The 20,760-nt window shown below is 37.4% G+C and overlaps 1 protein-coding gene across 1 annotated transcript in view; it reads right to left on the bottom strand.

Annotated features, from left to right (window-relative positions):
• UTP20 (UTP20 small subunit processome component) overlaps positions 1-20,760 on the bottom strand; it is a 108,526-nt gene that overhangs the window by 32,848 nt on the left and 54,918 nt on the right. The window contains exons 28-40 of the mRNA XM_055235917.2: positions 19,061-19,204; positions 18,034-18,113; positions 14,243-14,469; positions 13,564-13,708; positions 11,936-12,023; positions 10,001-10,144; positions 9,752-9,802; positions 9,496-9,648; positions 7,860-8,015; positions 6,912-7,052; positions 6,021-6,158; positions 432-571; positions 101-183 (exon numbers count right to left, since the gene is read on the bottom strand). Coding sequence (XP_055091892.1) covers positions 101-183; positions 432-571; positions 6,021-6,158; positions 6,912-7,052; positions 7,860-8,015; positions 9,496-9,648; positions 9,752-9,802; positions 10,001-10,144; positions 11,936-12,023; positions 13,564-13,708; positions 14,243-14,469; positions 18,034-18,113; positions 19,061-19,204 — 1,690 coding nt within the window. The remainder of the gene's footprint in view (positions 1-100; positions 184-431; positions 572-6,020; positions 6,159-6,911; positions 7,053-7,859; positions 8,016-9,495; positions 9,649-9,751; positions 9,803-10,000; positions 10,145-11,935; positions 12,024-13,563; positions 13,709-14,242; positions 14,470-18,033; positions 18,114-19,060; positions 19,205-20,760) is intronic.

Here is a 20,760-nt window from a genome sequence, read left to right as displayed (position 1 = left end):
GACAAAGGGAACAAGTTGAATGTCACCATCTTTAATTCATTATCATAAACTATCCAAGAATAAGATGAAAATCTCACTTAAGAAAGTTTAAGAAACTTACTTTCTTCATTCTCAATTTTTCCCATTTGTTCTTCAAGAGTTTTGTGGTCAAAGTGGAATGCTTCTAAAACTATTACTAGCAAACTGTTAAAAAAAAAGTACACAGAAATGTTCATTTGATTATTAATATCATTGGACTATAAAAGGAGAGGAAATTTAAACACTAATAAACATTAAAATTGTTTTTATTAGTATTTTTCATTTTAACAAGTATTAGCATAACCTTATTAATACAAGATAAAAGTAAATTGAGATTACAGAAAGACTAATTCAGAAAATATTTTTTAAATTACATTTAAAAAACAAAACAAAAATAAGAAGTTTGACCACACCTGACACCCAGTTTTTGATTGATCTGTCCCGTTTGTAAGACATGAATGAAATGTTTCAAGTAATATATATACGCTGACCAAGAGAGATGTTTGCAAATAGCTCCAATAACCTCTGTAGCAGCAATGGTTATATTTTCATGCTGTAAAATAAATCAAGAGCATCAATGTAGAACAAGTATTTGCTAATAAAATGCAAAGCTAATTCAGTATATTGGAAAAACTTAGTAGGTTCTCGGTAATTATGGAAGAGAAAGAATGTCCAAACTATACTAATTTTTTCCCTCTAACCCTAGGAAAACATGCCATCAATTTAAAGGAATTATATCATTCTTTAAAGGCTATTAACATATTTTGGACTCTTTTCCACTCAGACCTCCCTGATGGGTTTAAGACTACAGAAAGCAAATGAAATAAATTCAATGTAGAAAAACTGACAAATGACAAAAACTATATATTGTGCTACTTAGCCCTCAAAAGTACACTGTGGGTGGTGGGGGTCAAGGGGAGGGAGACCATCAGGAAAAATAGCTAATGTATGCAGGGCTTAATATCCAGGTGATGGGTTAGTTGGTACAGCAAACCACCATGGCATATGTTTACCTATGTAACAAACCTGCACATCCTTCACATGTACCCTGCAACTTTTATCAAAACAAACAAACAAACAAAAAGTACACTGCCTCAGAGACATCTCTTTCAGGCCATGATGAAAAACAGAGAATGGATTTACCTTTAGACCTTAAACTAGAAAAGCAGGCAAAATACATGAAATGGACCAGGCGCGGTGGCACACGCCTGTAATCCCAGCACTTTGGGAGGCCGAGGCGGGCGGATCACAAGGTCAGGAGTTCAAGACTAGCCTAACCAACGTGGTGAAACCCCGTCTCTACTAAAAATACAAAAATTAGCTGGGCGTGGTGGTGTGCACCTGTAATCCCAGCTACTCAGGAGGCTGTGGCAGGAGAATCACTTGATCCTGGGAGGCGGAGGTTGCAGTGAGCCAAGATTGTGCCACTGCACCCCAGCCTAGGTGACAGAGTGAGACTGCGTCTCGGAAAAAAAAAAAAAATACATGAAACAACAGTTTCCAAACCTTGGATATTAACCACTGCAGGCCAGTGATCTCTGAGAGAAAAGAAATAAATAAAGTGAGGCTTATAATTACCCCAATTTACTGTGTGGAGAGAACTGTTAAGTTGCAGCACAGGAAGAAAAACCCAGAAAGAGCCCAGTGGTCTTCCTGAGTTAGGACACAGGGTTGAGGCTACGGTAGCTAGAGTCCACGGGGCACAGCACCAGAGAGGAGAGCTGCACAGAGGGAAGGTGCAAGAGCAAGCCCCTGGAGTCTTCGGCTGAGTACTGAGCAGTAAGCATGAGTAAAGAAGACACAGGAAAAGAACCACAGAAGGGAACAGGCAAAACAATCATCAAAGACCATATACGGTTGAGGCTAGTTCACGGTCCTATCAGCCAGAGTGAAATGCCCTATGCTACACAGGGCATTGGGTATTTAGGTACTTAGAATGGTAGTGTCTCAGTACCAGGGCCATATTAGTCATAAACTAAAAGCTGCTTCTGCCCTAAGAGAGCTTGAAAGCAAGACTCTAAAGAATTAGACTATTCACAGGTAACCTAACTGCATCTGAGAATAATTCTCAGGAATACTTAAAGACATCCAAATGTACCCAGCACCCAGTAAGGTAAAATTCATAATGTCTGGCACCTAATAAGAAATTACAGCTGGGCATGGTGGTGCTCGCCTGTAGTCCCAGCTACTTGGGAGGCCAATGTGGGAGGATCACTTGAGACTAGCCTGGGCAACAAAACGAGAACCCCATCTCTACAAAAAATAAATTAAAAATTAGCCAGGTGCAGTGGTGTACACCTGGAGTCCCAGGTACTTGGGAGGCAGAGGTAGGAGGATCGTTTGAGTCCAGGAGTTTGAAGCTGCAGTGAGCTATGATCACACCGCTGCACTCCAGCCTGGGAGACAGAGCGAGACACTGTGCAAGTTTTCTAGCAGCCTTGGCAATAATTTATAAAATTCTCATATGGTTATAAGTGGTTAAAACATTAATATTTAGAAAAATAAAAGTGAGAGGAAAATATGAGCATGTTAAGGAGACATAAAAGATATTTTAAAAAGATGAAATTGAACTTCTAGAGATAAAAAAGACAATTCTGAGAGATAAGATATACTGGATGGGATTTACAGCAGATTAGACAATGCAGAAGCAAAGATTAGTGAACCTGAAGACAGAGCAGCAGAAAAATGAAACAAAATGAAACCCAGAACAAAAAAAGATGAAAAAAACAAAGCAAAACAATATAAAAGCCTCTGAGTTATGAGACAACCTCAAGTGACCTAATAATGTACAATGGAGTCTCCAAAGGCAAGAAGGGGACCTAAAAATATTTAAAGAAATAATATTTGAAAATTCCCAAGTTTGGCTGGGAAGAGTAGCTCAACCCTGTAATCCCAACACTTTGGGAGGCCATGGTGGGTAGATCACTTGAGGTCAGGAGTTCGAGACCAGCCTGGAAAACATAATGAAACCCTGTCTCTACCAAAAATATAATAAAATTAGCCAAGAGTCATGGCATATGCCTGTAGTCCCAGTTACCAGAGAGGCTGAGGTAGAAGAATCGCTTGAACCTGAGAGGCAGAGGTTGCAGTAAGCAGAGATTGTGCCATTGCAGCCTGGGTGACAGAGTGACATTCTCACTCCAGCCTGGGTGACACAGTGAGATTCTGCCTCAAAAAAAAAAAAAAAAAAAAAAAAAGAAACAAAAATTTCAAGTTTGATGCAAACTACATATCTACATATTCAAGAAGGTCAATGAACCCCAAGCACAAGAATCATAAAAGAAATGACACTAAGGTACTCATAATCAAATGGCTTAAAACTAAAGGTAAAGAGATACATTTTTAAAAGCAGTTAAGAAAAAACTATGAAAAAAATCCATAAACTGTCTACAAGGGCCAGGGCATACAACAACAACAACAAACAAAAAACAAAAACAAAAAAACCCCAAACACATTACATTTGGGGGAACAAAGTTAAGAATAACTTCTCATTGGAAATAATACAAGCCAGAATACAGTTTAGCACCATCTTTAAAGTACTGGAAGGAAAAAACAAAAACACAAAAAACAATAAACCTGTCAATCTAGAATTCTATACCCAGCAACATTACCTTGCAAAAACAAAGACAAGAAAAGACAAACAAAAGCTACAAGAATCAATCACTAGTAGACCTGTACTAAAAATTAAGGGAAGTCCTCTTGTCAGAAATAAAATGAAGTCCAGGCACAGTGGCTCATGCCTGTAATCTCAGTACTTTGGAGGCTGGGGTGGGAGGGTTGCTTGAGGCCAGATGTTTAAGACCAGCCTGAGCAACAAAGGAGACCCTGTCTCTCCAAAAAAAAAAAAAAAAAAAAAAACCAAAAACTCACATACACACACAAACAACAACAACAACAACAACAAAATCCTCCTTTGTTTCCTGCCACAACAAATAAATGAGAAATTTTAAAAATATAATTTAAAGAAGAAAAATGATACCAGATCAATATCTGGATCTCCACAAAGAAACAAAGAGCACCAGAAACTATAAATATGTAAGCAAATATAAAAGACCTTTTCTTTATTTTCAAAGAGCTCCTTAAAAGATAATTGACTACTTAAAGTAAAAACAACAACAATGTACTGTGTGGTTTAAAATGAATGGAGAGGCAAAAACCTATGGCAAAAATCCCTCAATAACTAATAAGCCAATGGTGATAAAATAAAATCCCAAAAAGTGCAATTAATCCAATAGAAAAAAGATAAAGAGAAAAAAAGAAAAAAATTGGGTCAAATGGAAAATAACAAGACTCAGATCTAAACACAACCTTATAAATAATCATATTAAATGTGAATGGTCTAAATACCAGTTAAAAGGTTGTTGGACTGGATAAAAAACAAGACCCAGTTAAAAGCTACCAATAAGAAACCAACTTTAAATGTAAAGTCATAATTAGGTTAAAAATATAAGGCTAGAAAAGGATATACCAGCCGGGCATGGTGCCTCACGCCTGTAATCCCAGCACCTTGGGAGGCCGAGGTGGGCAGATCACCTAAGGTCAGGAGTTAGAGACCAGCCTGGAGAATATGGCGACACCCCATCTTCACTAAAAATACAAAAATTAGCCGGGTGTGGTGGCGTGTGCCTGTAATCCCAGCTACTCAGGAGGCTGAGGCAGGAGAATCACTGGAACTTGGGAGGTTGAGGTGGCAGTGAGCTGAGATAGCACTACTGCACTCCAGCCTAGGTGACAGAGTGAGACTCCATCTCAAAAAAAGGAGATACTGTGTGAACATCAAACAAAGCTAAGAATACTTCATTTTTTTCCTGTCTACACACCATTCATATTTCAATGGCATCAAACAGTTAGGTTGTGCTTACTAGCTTTTAAACTAGAATATAACGGAGCTATCTTTTAACTACTTAGATAATTCTTTTAAACATTTTGAATATCCTGAAACAGAGGAAATCTATTATTGTATAAGGCTATGTAATCAACAGTATAAATTTAAGCCACAAATCCTGACATTACTGCCGTTAGATTTGAATTTCTATGATCATTTAATACCACCTTTCATTAATCTTTTCTTTTTTTCAAATAGTCTCGCTCTGTCGCCCAGGCTGGAGAGCAGTGGCATGATCTCGGCTCACTGCAGCCTCTGCCTCCTGGGTTCAAGTGATTCTCCTGCCTCAGCCTCCTGAGTAGCTGGGATTACAGGCATGCACCACCATGCCTGGCTCATTTTTATATTTTTGGTACAGACGGGTTTTTGCCACATTGGCCAGGCTGGTCTCAAACTCCTGACCTCAAGTGATCCACCTGCCTCGGCCTCCTAAAGTGCTGAGATTACAGGTGTGAGCCACTGCACTTGACCTCATTAATCTTTTTAATCAATAATTACTTATCTAGTCTTTACTATGTGCCAGGCACCATTCTAGGCACTGTGTAATATAAAGGTTAAAACAGCCCTAAATTGGAATACCAGTTCTGACTCTGGGTGTCTCTGAGAAAGTTATATAACCTCACTTCTTCTCAGATTACTCTCCTGTAAAATAGTAGTTGAAGAATAGTCCCTACCCTACTCCAGAGGGTTGAGTTGTTGTGAGAATGAAGCACTTGAAATAGTGCCTGGTACCTGGTATGGTGTTAATGATAACCTACTATTTCATTTCATTTCTTGTAAGTCATTTGCGAAAATAATGACTGCTGACTAGGGGAGTTAACCAGATTTAAGTCCTATGACACAAAAATAAAAGTATGCAATTTTAATAATGGGATAATTTCTAGGAAGAAGAATATTTTGTGCTGGGCCTTTGTGAGCTAATAATAGCAAAAACACAAATAATAGCCACCATTTATATAGCACTTACTATGTGTCAGGCACAGTTCTAAGAGCTTTAGAGCTATTCTAAACCTCTAATTATGGTGATGACATCAACATAAACACCACCAACTCCATGTATATTTTGGCAAAGTGTGTCATGGTATGGGAAGAGGGTCCTTGGTTTCTAATGACCTACCTTGAGCATTTTCTCATCAAAAACTGGAGTCATGGCATAAGGCATGATGTAATTCTGAAGAGATTTAGAAGACAGAACAACTTTGCCTTCCATTAGTTGTTTTGCAAGTTTCTTCAAGGCTCTTGCTCTTCTGTGGATCTATGAGTAAGATAAAATATGAATTAGTTACAGAATAATCTCACCTACAACCAGCTCCATTTTAGTATTGTATTCTCTTTTCATGAAAAGATTAAAGGAGTGGCCAGGCGCGGTGGCTCATGCCTGTAGTTCCAGCACTTTGGGAGGCCGAGATGGGCAGATCACCTGAGGTCGGGAGTTCAAGACCAGCCTGACCAACATGGAGAAAACCCAGTCTCTACTAAAAATACAAAAGTAGCTGGGCATGGTGGTGCATGCCTGTAATCCCAGCTACTCAGGAGGCTGAGGCAGGAGAATCACTTGAACCCTGGAGGCGGAGGTTACAGTGAGCTGAGATTGCGCCATTGCACTCCAGCCTGGGCAACAAGAGCGAAACTCCATCTCAAAAAAAAAAAAAGATTAAGGAAGTGAAACACAGTCTATGTGTTACAAGAGCAAACACCTGTGCCTTGATTTGCTTTCAGAGATACAATCCATAGCATTTGTTTAACAATGGACCCAAAGCATTTACACTTCTTAGGAAAAGGCAGAGAAAAGCGACACTATTATTAACTGTGGTTTGTGATACCACCAAAGAAATTAGAATCCAGGAAATGATCATCTTAATACAAATTTCAATGATGATCATAAAGACCAAGGAAAGAGAAGCTTAAACCTTTTTGGAAGTTAAAACATGTCTTTCCAAATGAGGTAGAACTGTTTGAAATATGTATGCTTATGTCATAGGTAGGAAAAAGCAGAATTGTCTTCTACCTGAATGTGCTTCATGTTCTCAAAGAAGTCCATTTCTGGGTCATGGTAATGAGTAAGTTGTACCAAGTCTTTGAATTCCAGTTGGTTTGGAAAGGTTTGAATTAAACAGGAAAGTATCGTAGTATAATCCTGCTGAATACTCTGTAAATATGAAGTGGAGAAAAAAATTTTATTTTAAAAAGAATTTGTTTCTGAGATAATATGAGGAAACAGAAAAAGACATAAAATTTTAAAAAGTAAAATATTTCCACTGTTAAAAAAAAAAAAATCAGGATTGCTTGAGCCCAGGAGTTTGAGGACACCCTGGACAACATGGTGAAATCCTGTCTCTACAAAAAATACAAAAATCAGCCAGGTGTGGTGGTGCACTCCAGCCTAGGTAACAAAGTGAGCCCGTCTCAAAAAAAAAACAAAAAAAAAAAAAACAAAAAAAAAAAAACCTGACAGCAATATTAGATCCAAAGCGACTGGTGGCCAGGCATGGTGGCTCATGCCTGTAATCCCAGCACTTTGGGAGGCCGAGGCAAGTGGATCACTTGAGGTCAGGAGTTTGAGACCAGCCTGGCCAACATGGTGAAACCCCGTCTCTACTAAAAATACAAAAATTAGCTGGGCATGGTGGCATGTGCCTGTAATCCTGGCTACTCTGGAGGCTGAGGCAGGAGAGTCACTTGAACCCAGGAGGCGGAGGTTGTAGTGAGCCAAGATCACGCCACTGCAGTCCAGCCTGGGCAACAGAGCGAGACTCCATCTCAAAAAAAAAAAAAAAAAAAAGTGCTCTCTTTTCTAGACCCACTCCCATTAAAAGTCTGGTGACTATTTACTCAACCAAGTATTCTCATTAAATGCACTAAGCCTGACTACTTTTCTATACAACAGTAGCAAACGTGGGAAAACAAAACAAAACACAGCCTCAGACAGTGGTGCCTAAAACACAAAGTTATATACCTCTGTCTGGCTCTTCAGACCTTTCCTCAATTTCTCCAGGAGTGAACGGTGGATGATTTCTCTATAGTCTTTCTCTGTGACATTCAAGGCAGCTACCTTTTTGATGATACTCATCAGGCACATGCTGGCATTATCACTTAAACTCATATCTCCTAACTGCAAAAGAGAGAGAAAAAAAAGAAATTATTCTCTGTAATAACTACAATATGGAATATTACTTCCCAGTGCAAGCATCTACAAAATTCTGTCACTGTGCTTGTAAAAATGCCTACTAAGCAAGTTTCCACAAATATTTCAAACCTAAGGGAGAACCAAATGTTCTGTGAGAAATATAAAACTGTAAATGGCTGAAAAACCACGCTTCCCAAGAAGTGTCATTTAATTTCAGGCAGCACTATGAAATGTCCTTGTTAATTAGTTTTACTTCCCAAAGCAGGCAGTCTAAAAGGTTCACTAAAGCCAGTTTTCAATATTCAGTATCAGGTCATTACTGAAAATGACAGAATTGGCTGCTCTAGAGTTTGTGGTTTGAAGAATGTCAAAGTGAGTGTAGAGAAGGTATCCTTGACTCAGCCAGCCAGGCAGCGACTTAGAATTTTTTGTGCTGAATTTTGGCATGATTATGAAGAATGAGTATAAAACAGGGAGATTATTTTTTCATATATTATGTAATCCTTAATATTAGATGAATAACTATAAAATGCCACAAAGAGATCACTGATGCCACTACATGATTAACAATAATCAAAGGTTTCATTTGCTGCATTTTTGGATTTTAATTCAGTTCAGCAACATAGCACTTAATATAATAGAAACACTTTTTATTTCTCTTATAACTTCAATAAAAAAAGGATAATTTTAATTAGTATAGTTACATGTTTAAAAATTGACATAATTGACACACCATAAAACTCACCCTTTTAAAAAATTTACTATTTGGCTGGGTGCAGTGGCCCACACCTATAATCCCAGCACTTTGGGAGGCCAAGATGGGCGGATCACCTGAGGTCAGAAGTTCGAGACTAGCCTGGCCAACATGGTGAAACCTCGTCTCTAATAAAATCCAAAAATTAGGTGGGTGTGGTGGCGTACCCCTGTAATCCTGGCTACTATTCGGGAGGCTGAGGTGGGAGAATTGGTTGAACCTGGAGGCAGAGGCTGCAGTGAACCAAGATCGCGTCACTGCACTCCAGCCTGGGTGACAGAATGAGATCCTGTCTCCAAAAACAAAATGTACAATTCGGTGGTTTTTGGTATATTCAGGAGATTGTGTGATCATCACCACTAACTCCAGAACATTTTCATCACTCCCAAAAGAAACCCTATACCCATTAGAAATCACACCCCATTCCTCCCTTTCTGCAGCCTTCATCTCTGTGGATTTCCCTATTCTAATACATAACTTCTTGATTTTTTTCAAAATGCTTTCATATGTATTATTTTATTGACAATATTTGCCTTTCAAATCATGAGAATAACTGTTTTGCCAGACAAAAGATTCTTCATCTAAAAGAAATTTAATCCTAAAAACCTTTGTCCCCCCTCAAAAAAAATTTAAAGATTAGGTCACTGTATTAGGCAGCTGTATTACCAAAACAATAAAAAATAATTTATAAATTTTGCTATAATAACCTACCTCTAGATTATAGAAACAATTATGCATAACTGGAATTAGGTAGTTAACATCCACAATTTGCATTTCTTTAATATAAGAGGTGATGGTCTGGAAAGTCTCAAAGCGAACGTCAAAGTTGATATCATCAAGATGTCTTTGATCAAAGGCGTTAAGCTATAAGAAATGCCACTGAAGTTATATAAAAGAAGGCATATAAATCTTAAGTAAACAAAAATGATAATACTTTTGAAGCCAAAGAGAAACCCTTCTTTCTTACCTTGACAACATCAGTAATATATCTTAACCCACTCTCAAAATCAGAAAGAGTCTGAAAGGAAAGAAAATAGCATATTTATCAGTGAATAAAACTTTAACTTTTCTGCCCTCCTCCCCTCAGCTCCCTATCCCCACTCAAATTCATATAAAAACATCACCCTGGCATGAAGAAAGCCCCTAATATGGTTTACAAGTCATAATTATATTTTTTTAAAAAGGGTGATTTGGAGTAAAAATGAATAGTACAGACCTCGAAAACCGTACAAAGCAATTTTCTTGACAATTTGTTCTTAATAACTGAGAAAAGTTTTGCTATAGGCTTGAGGAAGCTTGTAGGGTCCACACAATGCTTTAACAAGTTTTGTACTGTCACCAGAATATCAACCTCTGTATCCTTGAGAAGAAATAATCAGAGAAATCATATTTCAGTAAGTTATAAACTGGTCAACTTATACTTTAATATATTACAGCATAGAAAAAAATTGTGAATGAGATGTAAAAGTAGTAATTGGAAAAATTATTTTATTATCTTTTAAAAGTTTTTAGCATTTTAATTTAATGTAAAACCCACAAGAATGTGTGAACCAGTTTCTTCCTTGAATTCTAATGAGCAATATATGTAGTTTTGAAGCATAATTTCTTCGATTGTCTAATCAAAAAAGATATAAGAAAATGAGCTTGCTGAAGTACAGTCATCCCTTGGTATCCAAGGGGGACTGGTTCCAGGACCCCAAAAATTACCAAACTCCAAGGATATTTAAGTCTCTTATATAAAATGGTATGGTATTTGCATATCACCCACACACACCCTTCTGTATATTTTAAGTCACCTCTAGATTACTTATAATACCCAATACAACGTAAATGCTATGTAAATAGTTGTTATACTGCATTTTTAAAATTTGTATTATTTTTATTTTATTTATATATTTTTTTGAGATGGGGTCTCACTCTGTTGTCCAGTCTGGAGTGCAGTGGCATGATCTCAGCTCACCACAACCTCCACCTCTTGGGTTCAAGCGATTCTCCTGCCTCAGCCTCCTGAGTAGCTGGGAGTACAGACATATGCCACCATGTCGGGCTAATTTTTTTATTTTTAGTAGAAACAGGGTTTCACTATGTTGGCCAGGCTGGTCTTGAACTCCTGACCTCGTGATCTGCCCGCCTTGGCCTCCCAAAGTGCAGGGATTACAGGCATGAGCCACTGTGCCCTGCCACTTAAAATTTCTATCATTTTTATAATTATATTGTTATTTCTCCAAATATTTTCATCTATGATTGGTTGAATCCACATATGTGGAAATGTGCATAAAGAGGGCCAACTGTATACACTTCTGGTTGTCTACAGATCTGTGGTCTTCTAAATTGAACAACTATGTGGTGAGAAATGTTTAGTATCACTACTGAGGTTTGACAAATGAGCTTGAGCCACTGGAGGACTCCTAATTAAGATTGAACTAGGGTTTGAAAATCATATCAGAAACATTTAGCTGTGTCTGAATATTAAAAGTCTGATTTTTATTCTGTTTTGCCACTGTGATCTACAATTAAGATTATATAATGCAGCCGGGCGCAGTGGCTCATGCCTGTAATCCCAGAACTTTGGGAGGCCGAGGTGGGTGTATCACCTGAGGTCGGGAGTTCCAGGCCAGCCTGGCCAACACGGTGAAACCCCATCCCTATTAAAAATACAAAAAAATTAGCTGGGAGTGGTGGCAGGCACCTGTAGTCCCAGCTACTTGGGAAGCTGAGGCAGAAGAATTGCTTGAACCCAGGAGGTGGAACGTTGCAGTGAGCCGAGATTGTGCCATTACACTCCAGCATGGAGGACAAGAGTGAAACTCCGCCTCAGAAAAAAAAAAAAAGATTACAAAATGCACTTCTTGGGTTCCAGGCTTGTTAGAGAAAGAAAAACCCCTGAAATGAATCAGAAGCTAAACAAGGGAAATAAAGGGGCTAGTACTTTGTTGTTGTAGATGACGATGTCTCCGCTTTCTTGCCTGCCCCCATTCCTAGTGTCTGTCCCAATCTTTTCCCTCTAATTTTTTTTATTTCTATATAAAGTATTTTAAGTTCCTTGGGACAAATGCATCACAAAATCTAGCCAGTAAAATTGCTGCTCACAAGTAAACCTAGTGATAAAGTGCCACTCTAAAGACAAAGTAAGCGTCCTGTGAGTTTGTACCTCAGCAATATTGCCACGGTGGAGGAACGGAAGGAGAAGCGTAATGAGTACAGAACTTTGTTCTTTGTCTTTCATAAACTTGCTGATCCTAAAGAAGGAAAAAATGGGTATGTAAGGAACATATACAAGGATATTTCTCTAAGAAGTTAAACTTTTTGTAGAAAAACAATGACTAAAAGACACAGTTTCAGCATTCCAATACACAGCTAGCTTTTAAGTATGTGTGTATGTATAAAAAGTTTACCTCAGTTACTTAGCTGTGCTCACTCTTACTCCTCTCCAACATCAAGCTCATGGCCACTATTCTATTTCTTTTGCAATATCTGATTTTGTGGGTTAGAGTGAACAAGTGAATAGGTGGGTTAGAGTGAACTCCAGTCTGGTAATTAGTAATTGTTTTATTTTGAAAAGAAATAACATTTTTAAGTGCCATGACTTAAGGGTTTATGTACAGTATTTCAATTTAACACCCACGATAGCCCTGCAATATAGGAATCATCAGCCTGATTTTGCGCGGAAAAAAACTGAGACTCAGAGAAACTGACGTCTCACAGCTACAAGAAGTGCAGCAGGTCTTTCAAACTCTGGTCTTTCTGGTTCCTAATATCCTCTCATCATCTTTCTACTACTACATAGCTTGGGATGAAATGTAATGAGTGTATTAGTATGATTTCCCACTCTGCATAACTTAGAAATACAATAGTATTTTAAAATGCATTGCAAAGAAGTTTCTAGAAGATTCGAACATAACACTTTTTGTTGATATTGTTGTTTAACAGAAAAAATACATTTTCAACAACTAAGCCTTGTAATGGTCAATTTAAAATTAAGATAGAATTGTTTCTTGCACTCAGGTTTATCAACTTTCCCGAAATCACAATAGACTCCTAGGTCTACTGCCAAACACACTCTTTAACAACCCTTGTGAGATCTTCTTGACTCAAAAAACCGAACAATCTGCTCTTTTAAGTTAATTATTTTTATCATTACACTAAAGAGTAAAAAACTGCAATTCCACAAAACTCAAAATACACAAAAGCTAAACAAACAAATCTATTAGTCTACTTTAGGATTTTGAAAAATCTGTCCCCTTCAATTTTATTAAATAAAGGCAGATGCTATGAATGGTCTCTAGTAAGTATTCCAGCAGAGAAAGGGAATTCTGCATTAACTTAAAAGTAAAGAGCATTCAAAAATACTAAAAAACTTTTTAGCGTCTTATTGCCAGATTCCAACATCTGAAAAACAAGATAATAATTTTATTTTATTTTATTTTTGAGATGGAGTCTCACTCTGTCGCCCAGGCTGGAGTGCAGTGGCGCGATCTTGGCTCACTGCAACCTCCGCCTCCTGGGTTCAAGCCATTCTCCTGCCTCAGCCTCCCGAGTAGCTGGGATTACAGGTGTCCACCACCATGCCCAGCTAACTTTTGTATTTTTAGTAGACAGGGTTTTGCCATGTTGGTCAGGCTGGTCTTGAACTCCCGACCTCAGGTGATCCACCCACCTCAGCCTCCCAAAGTGCTGGGATTACAGGCATGAGCCACCATGCCTGGCCAAGATAATAATTTTTTAGAAAGTTAAAACCAAGGAGTAATGTTATCTTTTAAGTACCAGTATATCACTTACTTTGAAAGAATGCCAAGCTCTTTACTGACTTGTGCTCTATTCTTTTTCTTTTTCACCTTTTCTGCGCTTATTGTGGTTTTGCTGAGATACTGAAGAACTGCAGGTACATGAGGTAGAATTAATCTTCCTCCTATTGTGATAGACTCTGAAATAGATAGTGATTTGATTTGATTTTAATAAACTCTCTTAAAGCATAATTGCACAAAATCTTCATGATGATAAGAAAAGCACTCAACCACTATGAACATTTAGTTAAATTTCAATTCTAAATAAATTCTAAATTCTAAATAAGCAACTTTCTTCTTACTCAAAATAGCTATATTACTAGCTAAATCAAGAACGTATTTAAGAGACCCCTGAGGCTTTATTTAAACCATTTTTTGGTAATAGTAAGGGAATTATTTGGGATAATATGGTAAGAAGAATGTAGAGACATTACAGTAGAAATCATTTTCATAATCTCCTGGAGGAGAGTTGAGACTTCTTGGAGAGTAAATAATCTATTCTTATAACTGCAAAGAAAATTCAGTTTATATAAATTAGTATTAGTTCCCAGGGAAAAGAGACTTATGAGCATATGCTCTCAAGTGAGTCAAATTATACTGATTTTTTTTCTCTTCTAAGGAAACAATTGCTACAGCAGAAGTCTAAGAATTATCTGCTTTGTCAGCATACATACCACCTATGTTTTCTGCTATGCCAGGGTATACACATCCAGTTACCAGCAAGTTCAAAACTGTTTCTGTAGGCTCAAAATCTGGAAGGTTAAGAAGGTCATCAACTATGTCCATTACAATACTGGCTGTGGCATCAGAAAGATTCTTTGCTGACAGAATTGCAAAAACATTGGTCAGGATATCACATTCTGGGTGCCCAGGCTTCTGTTTAGCCAGCAAAGGGAAATATCTGGAAGAAAAAACATTGCAGTAATCATCTTATTCTCAATATGTTCACTTCTAAAAACATGTCCATATGAATTTTCACCATGAGTTTAACAAATATATATGCATATGTGTATGTATCAACATTAATAAGATTATTCAAAGGGGAATTAGTTTAAATCTAAAATTTGATGGATAATAATTCTAAGGATTACCTTACAAACATATTACTTAGGCACTTTATATATATATTTCTCATTTAATTCTCACAACGTTTCTATGTGGTAGTATCATTATCCCTATATTACAGATGAAAAAACAGATTTGTCCCAAGCCACTGAGCTAATAATAGAGCTGAGATTTGAATCACAATCTAATTCCAATGTCTAAGCTCTTTCTAAAAGAGACTTACTGAAAACAGACTACTTTTCAATTATAAGCTTTCTAGAATGTGAATGTTTATACACTCACATAAAACCCTATGTACTAGAACATAGGAGTACAGACCAAACAAACGTTTATTGATCAGGATATGGAACATTCAATGTTGGGAGACAGGGATGAATCCATCCCCAATAATGAAAGGCTCACATGAAAGTTATAAATATCCTTCCTAATGCAAATGCACCAACAAGGACAGAGAGACAAAGGCTTTCCAGCCAAGAGTAAACCAGCAGTTGATTCAGTCAGAAATGCAATCCTAACAATTACTAGGAAGGTCAAACAGAAACAATTCAGACAGTTTTCCTTTTTCAACTCATCATCACTGGAAAAAAAAAAAAAAGAGCTTGAGCTCTGTAACATACTTAGCATTGACAAACTGACAGAAAAGTTCTAAGAGGTTATATTCATACATCTTTCTGTCCAACAAATATTGTGCATAGTACCGGCAGGCTCTACACAAGACACTTTATATTATATATTATCATCTCTATTATCAATGAAGTGGGTCTGTTATTATATCCATTTTACAGGTGATAAAACTGAGGCTCAGAGGCCAACTTGACCAAAAGAACGCACAGTGGTGCTAGGATTTGAAGCTAGGTTAGTGTGGCTTCAGAAACTGTGCTCTTAACCACTATGTTGTTTTGTTGTCTTAAACTTTTTCTAGCAGAAAAGGGAAGAGAACTGCTTTCAACTGCGGGTAAAGTCCTAGCAAGAGCCCATTCAGATACAATGCAACTTCCCAGTGACCAAACCGTTTTCCCTTGACCAACGTAACTTGCTACCACAGTACAATGAGCATGCTACATGCTAACGTGAATGGCTCAATCAGCAATTCCAATCACTCAGACAACATGCAATGATCATCAACTACACATGGATGAAGATGTGTAACCCTCTGTGGAGTAATAAATGAGACATGGTCTTTGCCTTGAAGGAGCTGTGGATAATATGTTATGAAGATAGATGAATACAACAAAGGCAGTATGTGATGACAGGGCCTTACAGAGCTGGAAAGAGCATGCAGGAAGAAGAGACTGCTATGCTGCGGCTGTGGTGACTAGAACCCGAGCAGCTAAGAGAGGGGTCTGGGACAGTCCCGGCTTACATTGGCTGTTTTGACTTACTTATTACAATTCTTTTCATCCTCAGGAGTTTTTCAGTTTGGACAAAAAAGTATATGCTCACCCTAATTAGTAAGTTTTTGCTGTCCTGAGTTCAGCTATTTCTGAGAAAATTTAAACTTACTTATAAGCTAGTAAAATGCTAGACTTCTCTATAGATGAAAAATCTGTTTTAATTTCTGATTGACACTATGTAAACTGCAACTACACTTCTAAATTTTTTTTTATTAAAAAGTAACATTCCCATTGAAGGGGTTCTGAAATATTCATTTGTTAATTCTTCCACACGCAACTTCATATGCATATCTACTGCTATGTGAATTCCAAGGGAAGTCAATGCTTTTATAGATTTCTTCAGGTGAGTGTTAAGTATAAAAGGAAAAAAGAGGTTCTGCTGCCTAACTCTTCCATTGCTATGTGGCTTCTATTTACCCAACCAAAAAATGAGAAATTGCAGAAAAGAATGAAGTGGCATCCAACAATGTGGCTCAATACCTTGAATAAAGACCCAACAAATACAAAACTGAATCTCTATTGTAAAGTCTTCCTGGATGAAAGTCCTTCATGGCTTATTTGCACAGAAATGACAAAACTATACAACATTTCTCAAGTATGCCTATGAAGTGTCGCTTACAAATGTCCAATGATAAAGATACAAAATTGCTGTGTCAAATTGGGGAATAAACGTAGAGAACTTACTATTAGTAAAATAAACAAGTTATCCTGAGGAAGACAATGTCAAGGTTTTTGGTTTGTTTTTGAAGACTAATAACATGAAGAAATGTTCACGACATAAAGATACGTGAAAAAAACAAAATCAAAAATCAGTTATACAGTATGATTCCAATCTTCTAAAAACCAAGACTATGATTTTAACATCACTGAATCAATAATAAAACTTTTTCTGACCATGAGAGCTGAATGTACATTTAGATGGAGTTTCACAAAGAAGACAATGGTCTAGAAAATCTAGAAAGCTTGTGAGGTTTTCCTGATTTTCAGTGGAAACTTGGAAAAAGACATAGAATGCCAATTACAAGTCAGCATTTATTTTTAACCAAGCATGTAGAAAATGGTAATATTTATGTGATGACACAACTATCTGGTGTGTTTCACATTCTGTTTCTCCCTTTGCCAGGCCAAATCAAACTGCTGACATAATTATTACATATATTGGAAGAACATCTCTATCAATTCTAATACTTATAATTTTCAAGTTTTAATCAAACTGTAAAAATTATAAAAAAGTATTAGTTTTAGCTGTAATACATACTCTAAAATTTTCATTACTTTGCAAGATGTTATCTTACCTATTTTTCCTTTTTAATTATTATAAAAAATTCAAACAGTCCAAAGGATGTATTATGAAAAGTCTCCTCTCCCTGCTCTGGTCTACCCAAACCTCCATGTGCTATGGCCACATTGTTAACAGTTCTCATGTGTCGTTCTGGACAGTTTCTATTTCATTTCATATTTATACACACAGACACATACCTTCCTGGATCACACTATATATATTGTCTAGCAATTTATCTTTTTATCTTTTTTTTTTTGAGACAGGGACTCGCTTTCACCCAGGCTAGAATGCAGTGGCATGATCATGGCTCATTGTAGCCTCAACTTTGTGGGCTCAAGCAATCCTCCCACCTCAGCCTCCAAGTAGCTGGAACTACAGGCATGCACCACATGCCCAGCCAATTTTTTGATTTTCAGTAGAGACAAGACCTCACTACGTTGTCCAAACTGGGCTTGAACTCCTGAGGTCAAGCAATCCTCCCTCCACCTCCCAAAGTGCTGGGATTACAGGCGTGAGCCACCGTGCATGGCTACATTTTTCTTTAAACTATGTATTCTGAGATCTTTCCTTGCTTTTACTCAGCTGCCTCATTCTCCTTAACTGTACCAAAAGTAGTTCACTGTATGGAAAGACCATAAATTACATTATTAGTTCCCTGGACTGCTTTAACCAGATTCATGTAAAACACTGCCCTTTTTAAAGAAGGAAAAAAGAAAGGTTATACCTTGCATTTCTGCTCCAGATACTGATCAGTTTCAGCAGAGGAGTAGGAGAATATTGACTCTCAGATCCAAGCCTGCTGATCTAGGAGACAAAAGTAAAAAACAGAATAACAAATACGTATACCAAATTATAGAAAAACCACAAATAACTAACAAGCACAGAAATCATAGCAGAGGATGAAAAAGACAAGGGACAGAGATGAACATCCAAATGACAGAATAAGAAAAAGTATAAAGAGATCCAAAAGAACATCTACATAGGAAAAATGGCAAAGGTGATGCATGGAAGTACTAGACACTTGAAAGGAAATGGTATTTTAGGTTTCAGAGTGTTGGAAATGACTGGGACCTCAAACACCTAGAAACATTTCCTAAAATCAAATCTCTCCTACAGTCTATACCTATACCAGTTATCATCACCAAGGGATTACAAGCAGAGAAATCAAAATAGGAAGTATGTAATAAAAACACCGGTGTGTTTTCCCTCACGCTTGTCAAAAGCCAGAGGCAACGCTATGTCAGGTGCTATAAAAGTCATGTTACAGGCCGGGCCCATGCCTGTAATCCCAGCACTTTGGGAGGCCGAGGTGGGCGATCACCTGAGGTCAGGGGTTCAAGACCAGTCTGGCCAACATGGCGAAACTCCACCTCTACTAAAAATACAAAAATTAGTTGGGCATCGTGATGCATGCCTGTAATCCCAGCTGCTTGGGAGACTGAGGCAGGAGAATCTCTTTCTTGAACCCAGGAGGCAGAGGTTGCAGTAAGCAAGACTGTCTCAAAAAAAAAAAAGTTATGCTACAGTTGCTTAAGAGACACATTCATATTCAATTGAGCCTTAAGTGTAAATGCCATGGTATAGCAGAAACTAACTCTTGAGTTTTAGGTGGTAGTGAAGGCAAAGAAAAGTGTTCTAAAAACTTCCAGAAAGAAGGGCTTGATGTAAAAGAAAAGACCCGGGTAAGCATTCATGTCTGGGTAGTAGAAAAAGCAGAAGGTATATAGGCAGATGTAGAAATCGAAGTTTACCTGGGGCCAAACTGCACCATGAAACACAGCATCAATTTCTTGTGTTCTAAACTGATATGATTCCCAGTCCAAAAAGATATCAGTTACCATTTTGATTCCAAGACGTCTTAAGTTTTTCAATGGATTAATAAATCTCAGCTGTATCTGTAAAACAAAGATCTTCTGTTTAAAAAATACATATACATCATTTTTATCCCTGATTCCTCAGAGAGGCACTCTTGCTCAGGTGGCTACGAATCAAACTGGAAATCTTGTTACTAAATCTGTTGACTTGATTTACATGGGAACACCAACCAAGCAAATTGTCTTACTTTTTTCATTGAACAAGAAAAGAAAGCAGAGTCTTAATATCACTGCCTAGTAGTCACACTAGTTATCCTTAAGAAAAAATATTACAACTGGAATAGTTGTTTTGTATTCTATATTGTTTTACTTTTTTATTCAAGTAAAATCCTGATTTCTTCCCATGAACAGAACATTCTAAATAAAGCAAAGCTTTTTTTAAAAATTTTTTTTTCCCAACATAATGCCTTATATTAGGGGGAAAAAATTAAATCTTCATTTCAAATGAAAGCCACTTTTCTATTTATTTTCATACTTATTATTTTACTTTTATTAAAACTAGAAGTTATAAATTGCTCTTGTTAAAATTAGTCTAGGGGACTAGTTAAGGAATTTATGATTTTTCCATACAGTGAAATACTCTGTACAGCAAGAGGATGAGGTGACTGAGTCAAGGGATAGGAAGATCTTAACATACATAGTTCAAAGAAAAATGCAATTTAGAAAGAAATACAATTTGTCTGTTTAGAGGCATAGAGGCTGGAATGAGTGTGAAATAAAAGCAAACCTTTAAAATAACAAATATTGCTACTTCCACTGGCATCTCCTTCCCTGTGAGTTATAAAATCACAAATAAGCAGCCAATTTGTTCAGGCTCAGAGTAGGACAATTTATTGAGTCCCTACTAATGGCTCCAGTGGCATGCCATTAGTATGAATTGAGGTCCTGACCTCAATTCAACCGAAAATCTTATTAAAGGCAAATTTATTGAATGTATGTGAGAGACTGAAAATGCCAAAGACATTTCTTTTTTTTTTTTTTTTTTTTGAGATGGAGCTTCGCTCTTGTTGCCCAGAGTGGAGTGCAATGGCACAATCTAGGCTCACCGCAACCTCCACCTCCTAGGTTCATGCGATTCTCCTGCCTCAGCCTCCCAAGTAGCTGGGATTACAGGCATGCACCACCACGCCCCGCTCATTTTATATTTTCAGTAGAGACGGGGTTTCTCCATGTTGGTCAGGCTGGTCTCGAACTCCCCATCTCAGGTGATCTGCCCGCCTTGGCCTCCCAAAGTGCTGGGATTGCAGGTGTGAGCCACCACGCCCAGCCCAAAGATATTTCAGTATGAGGAATTACTACAAATTTCAGGATAGAGCTTCATGGATTAGGTAGACTTCTACTGGGTACTAAAGAATTTAGAGCTTTAGGCCAAGCAGAGGAAAGACAAGGGCCTCAAAGGGATTTTTCCCTAGCACAGAATGTTAAAAAAAAAAAAAAAAATGGGAGAAGATTCAACCCCTAATTGTTTTCCCACTTGATTAGTAAACTGTGGGCTCTAGACATACAAGTGATAATTTATTTTTATATATCACCTTAATTACTTACATTAAAACCTAAAAGCCACCTTGCAATTTATA

The sequence above is a fragment of the Symphalangus syndactylus genome, chromosome 13, assembly GCF_028878055.3.
Source record: "Symphalangus syndactylus isolate Jambi chromosome 13, NHGRI_mSymSyn1-v2.1_pri, whole genome shotgun sequence".
NCBI lineage: Eukaryota > Metazoa > Chordata > Mammalia > Primates > Hylobatidae > Symphalangus > Symphalangus syndactylus.
Note: the sequence above shows the minus strand (reverse complement) of the source record. Positions and strands in the feature narration are given on the sequence as shown.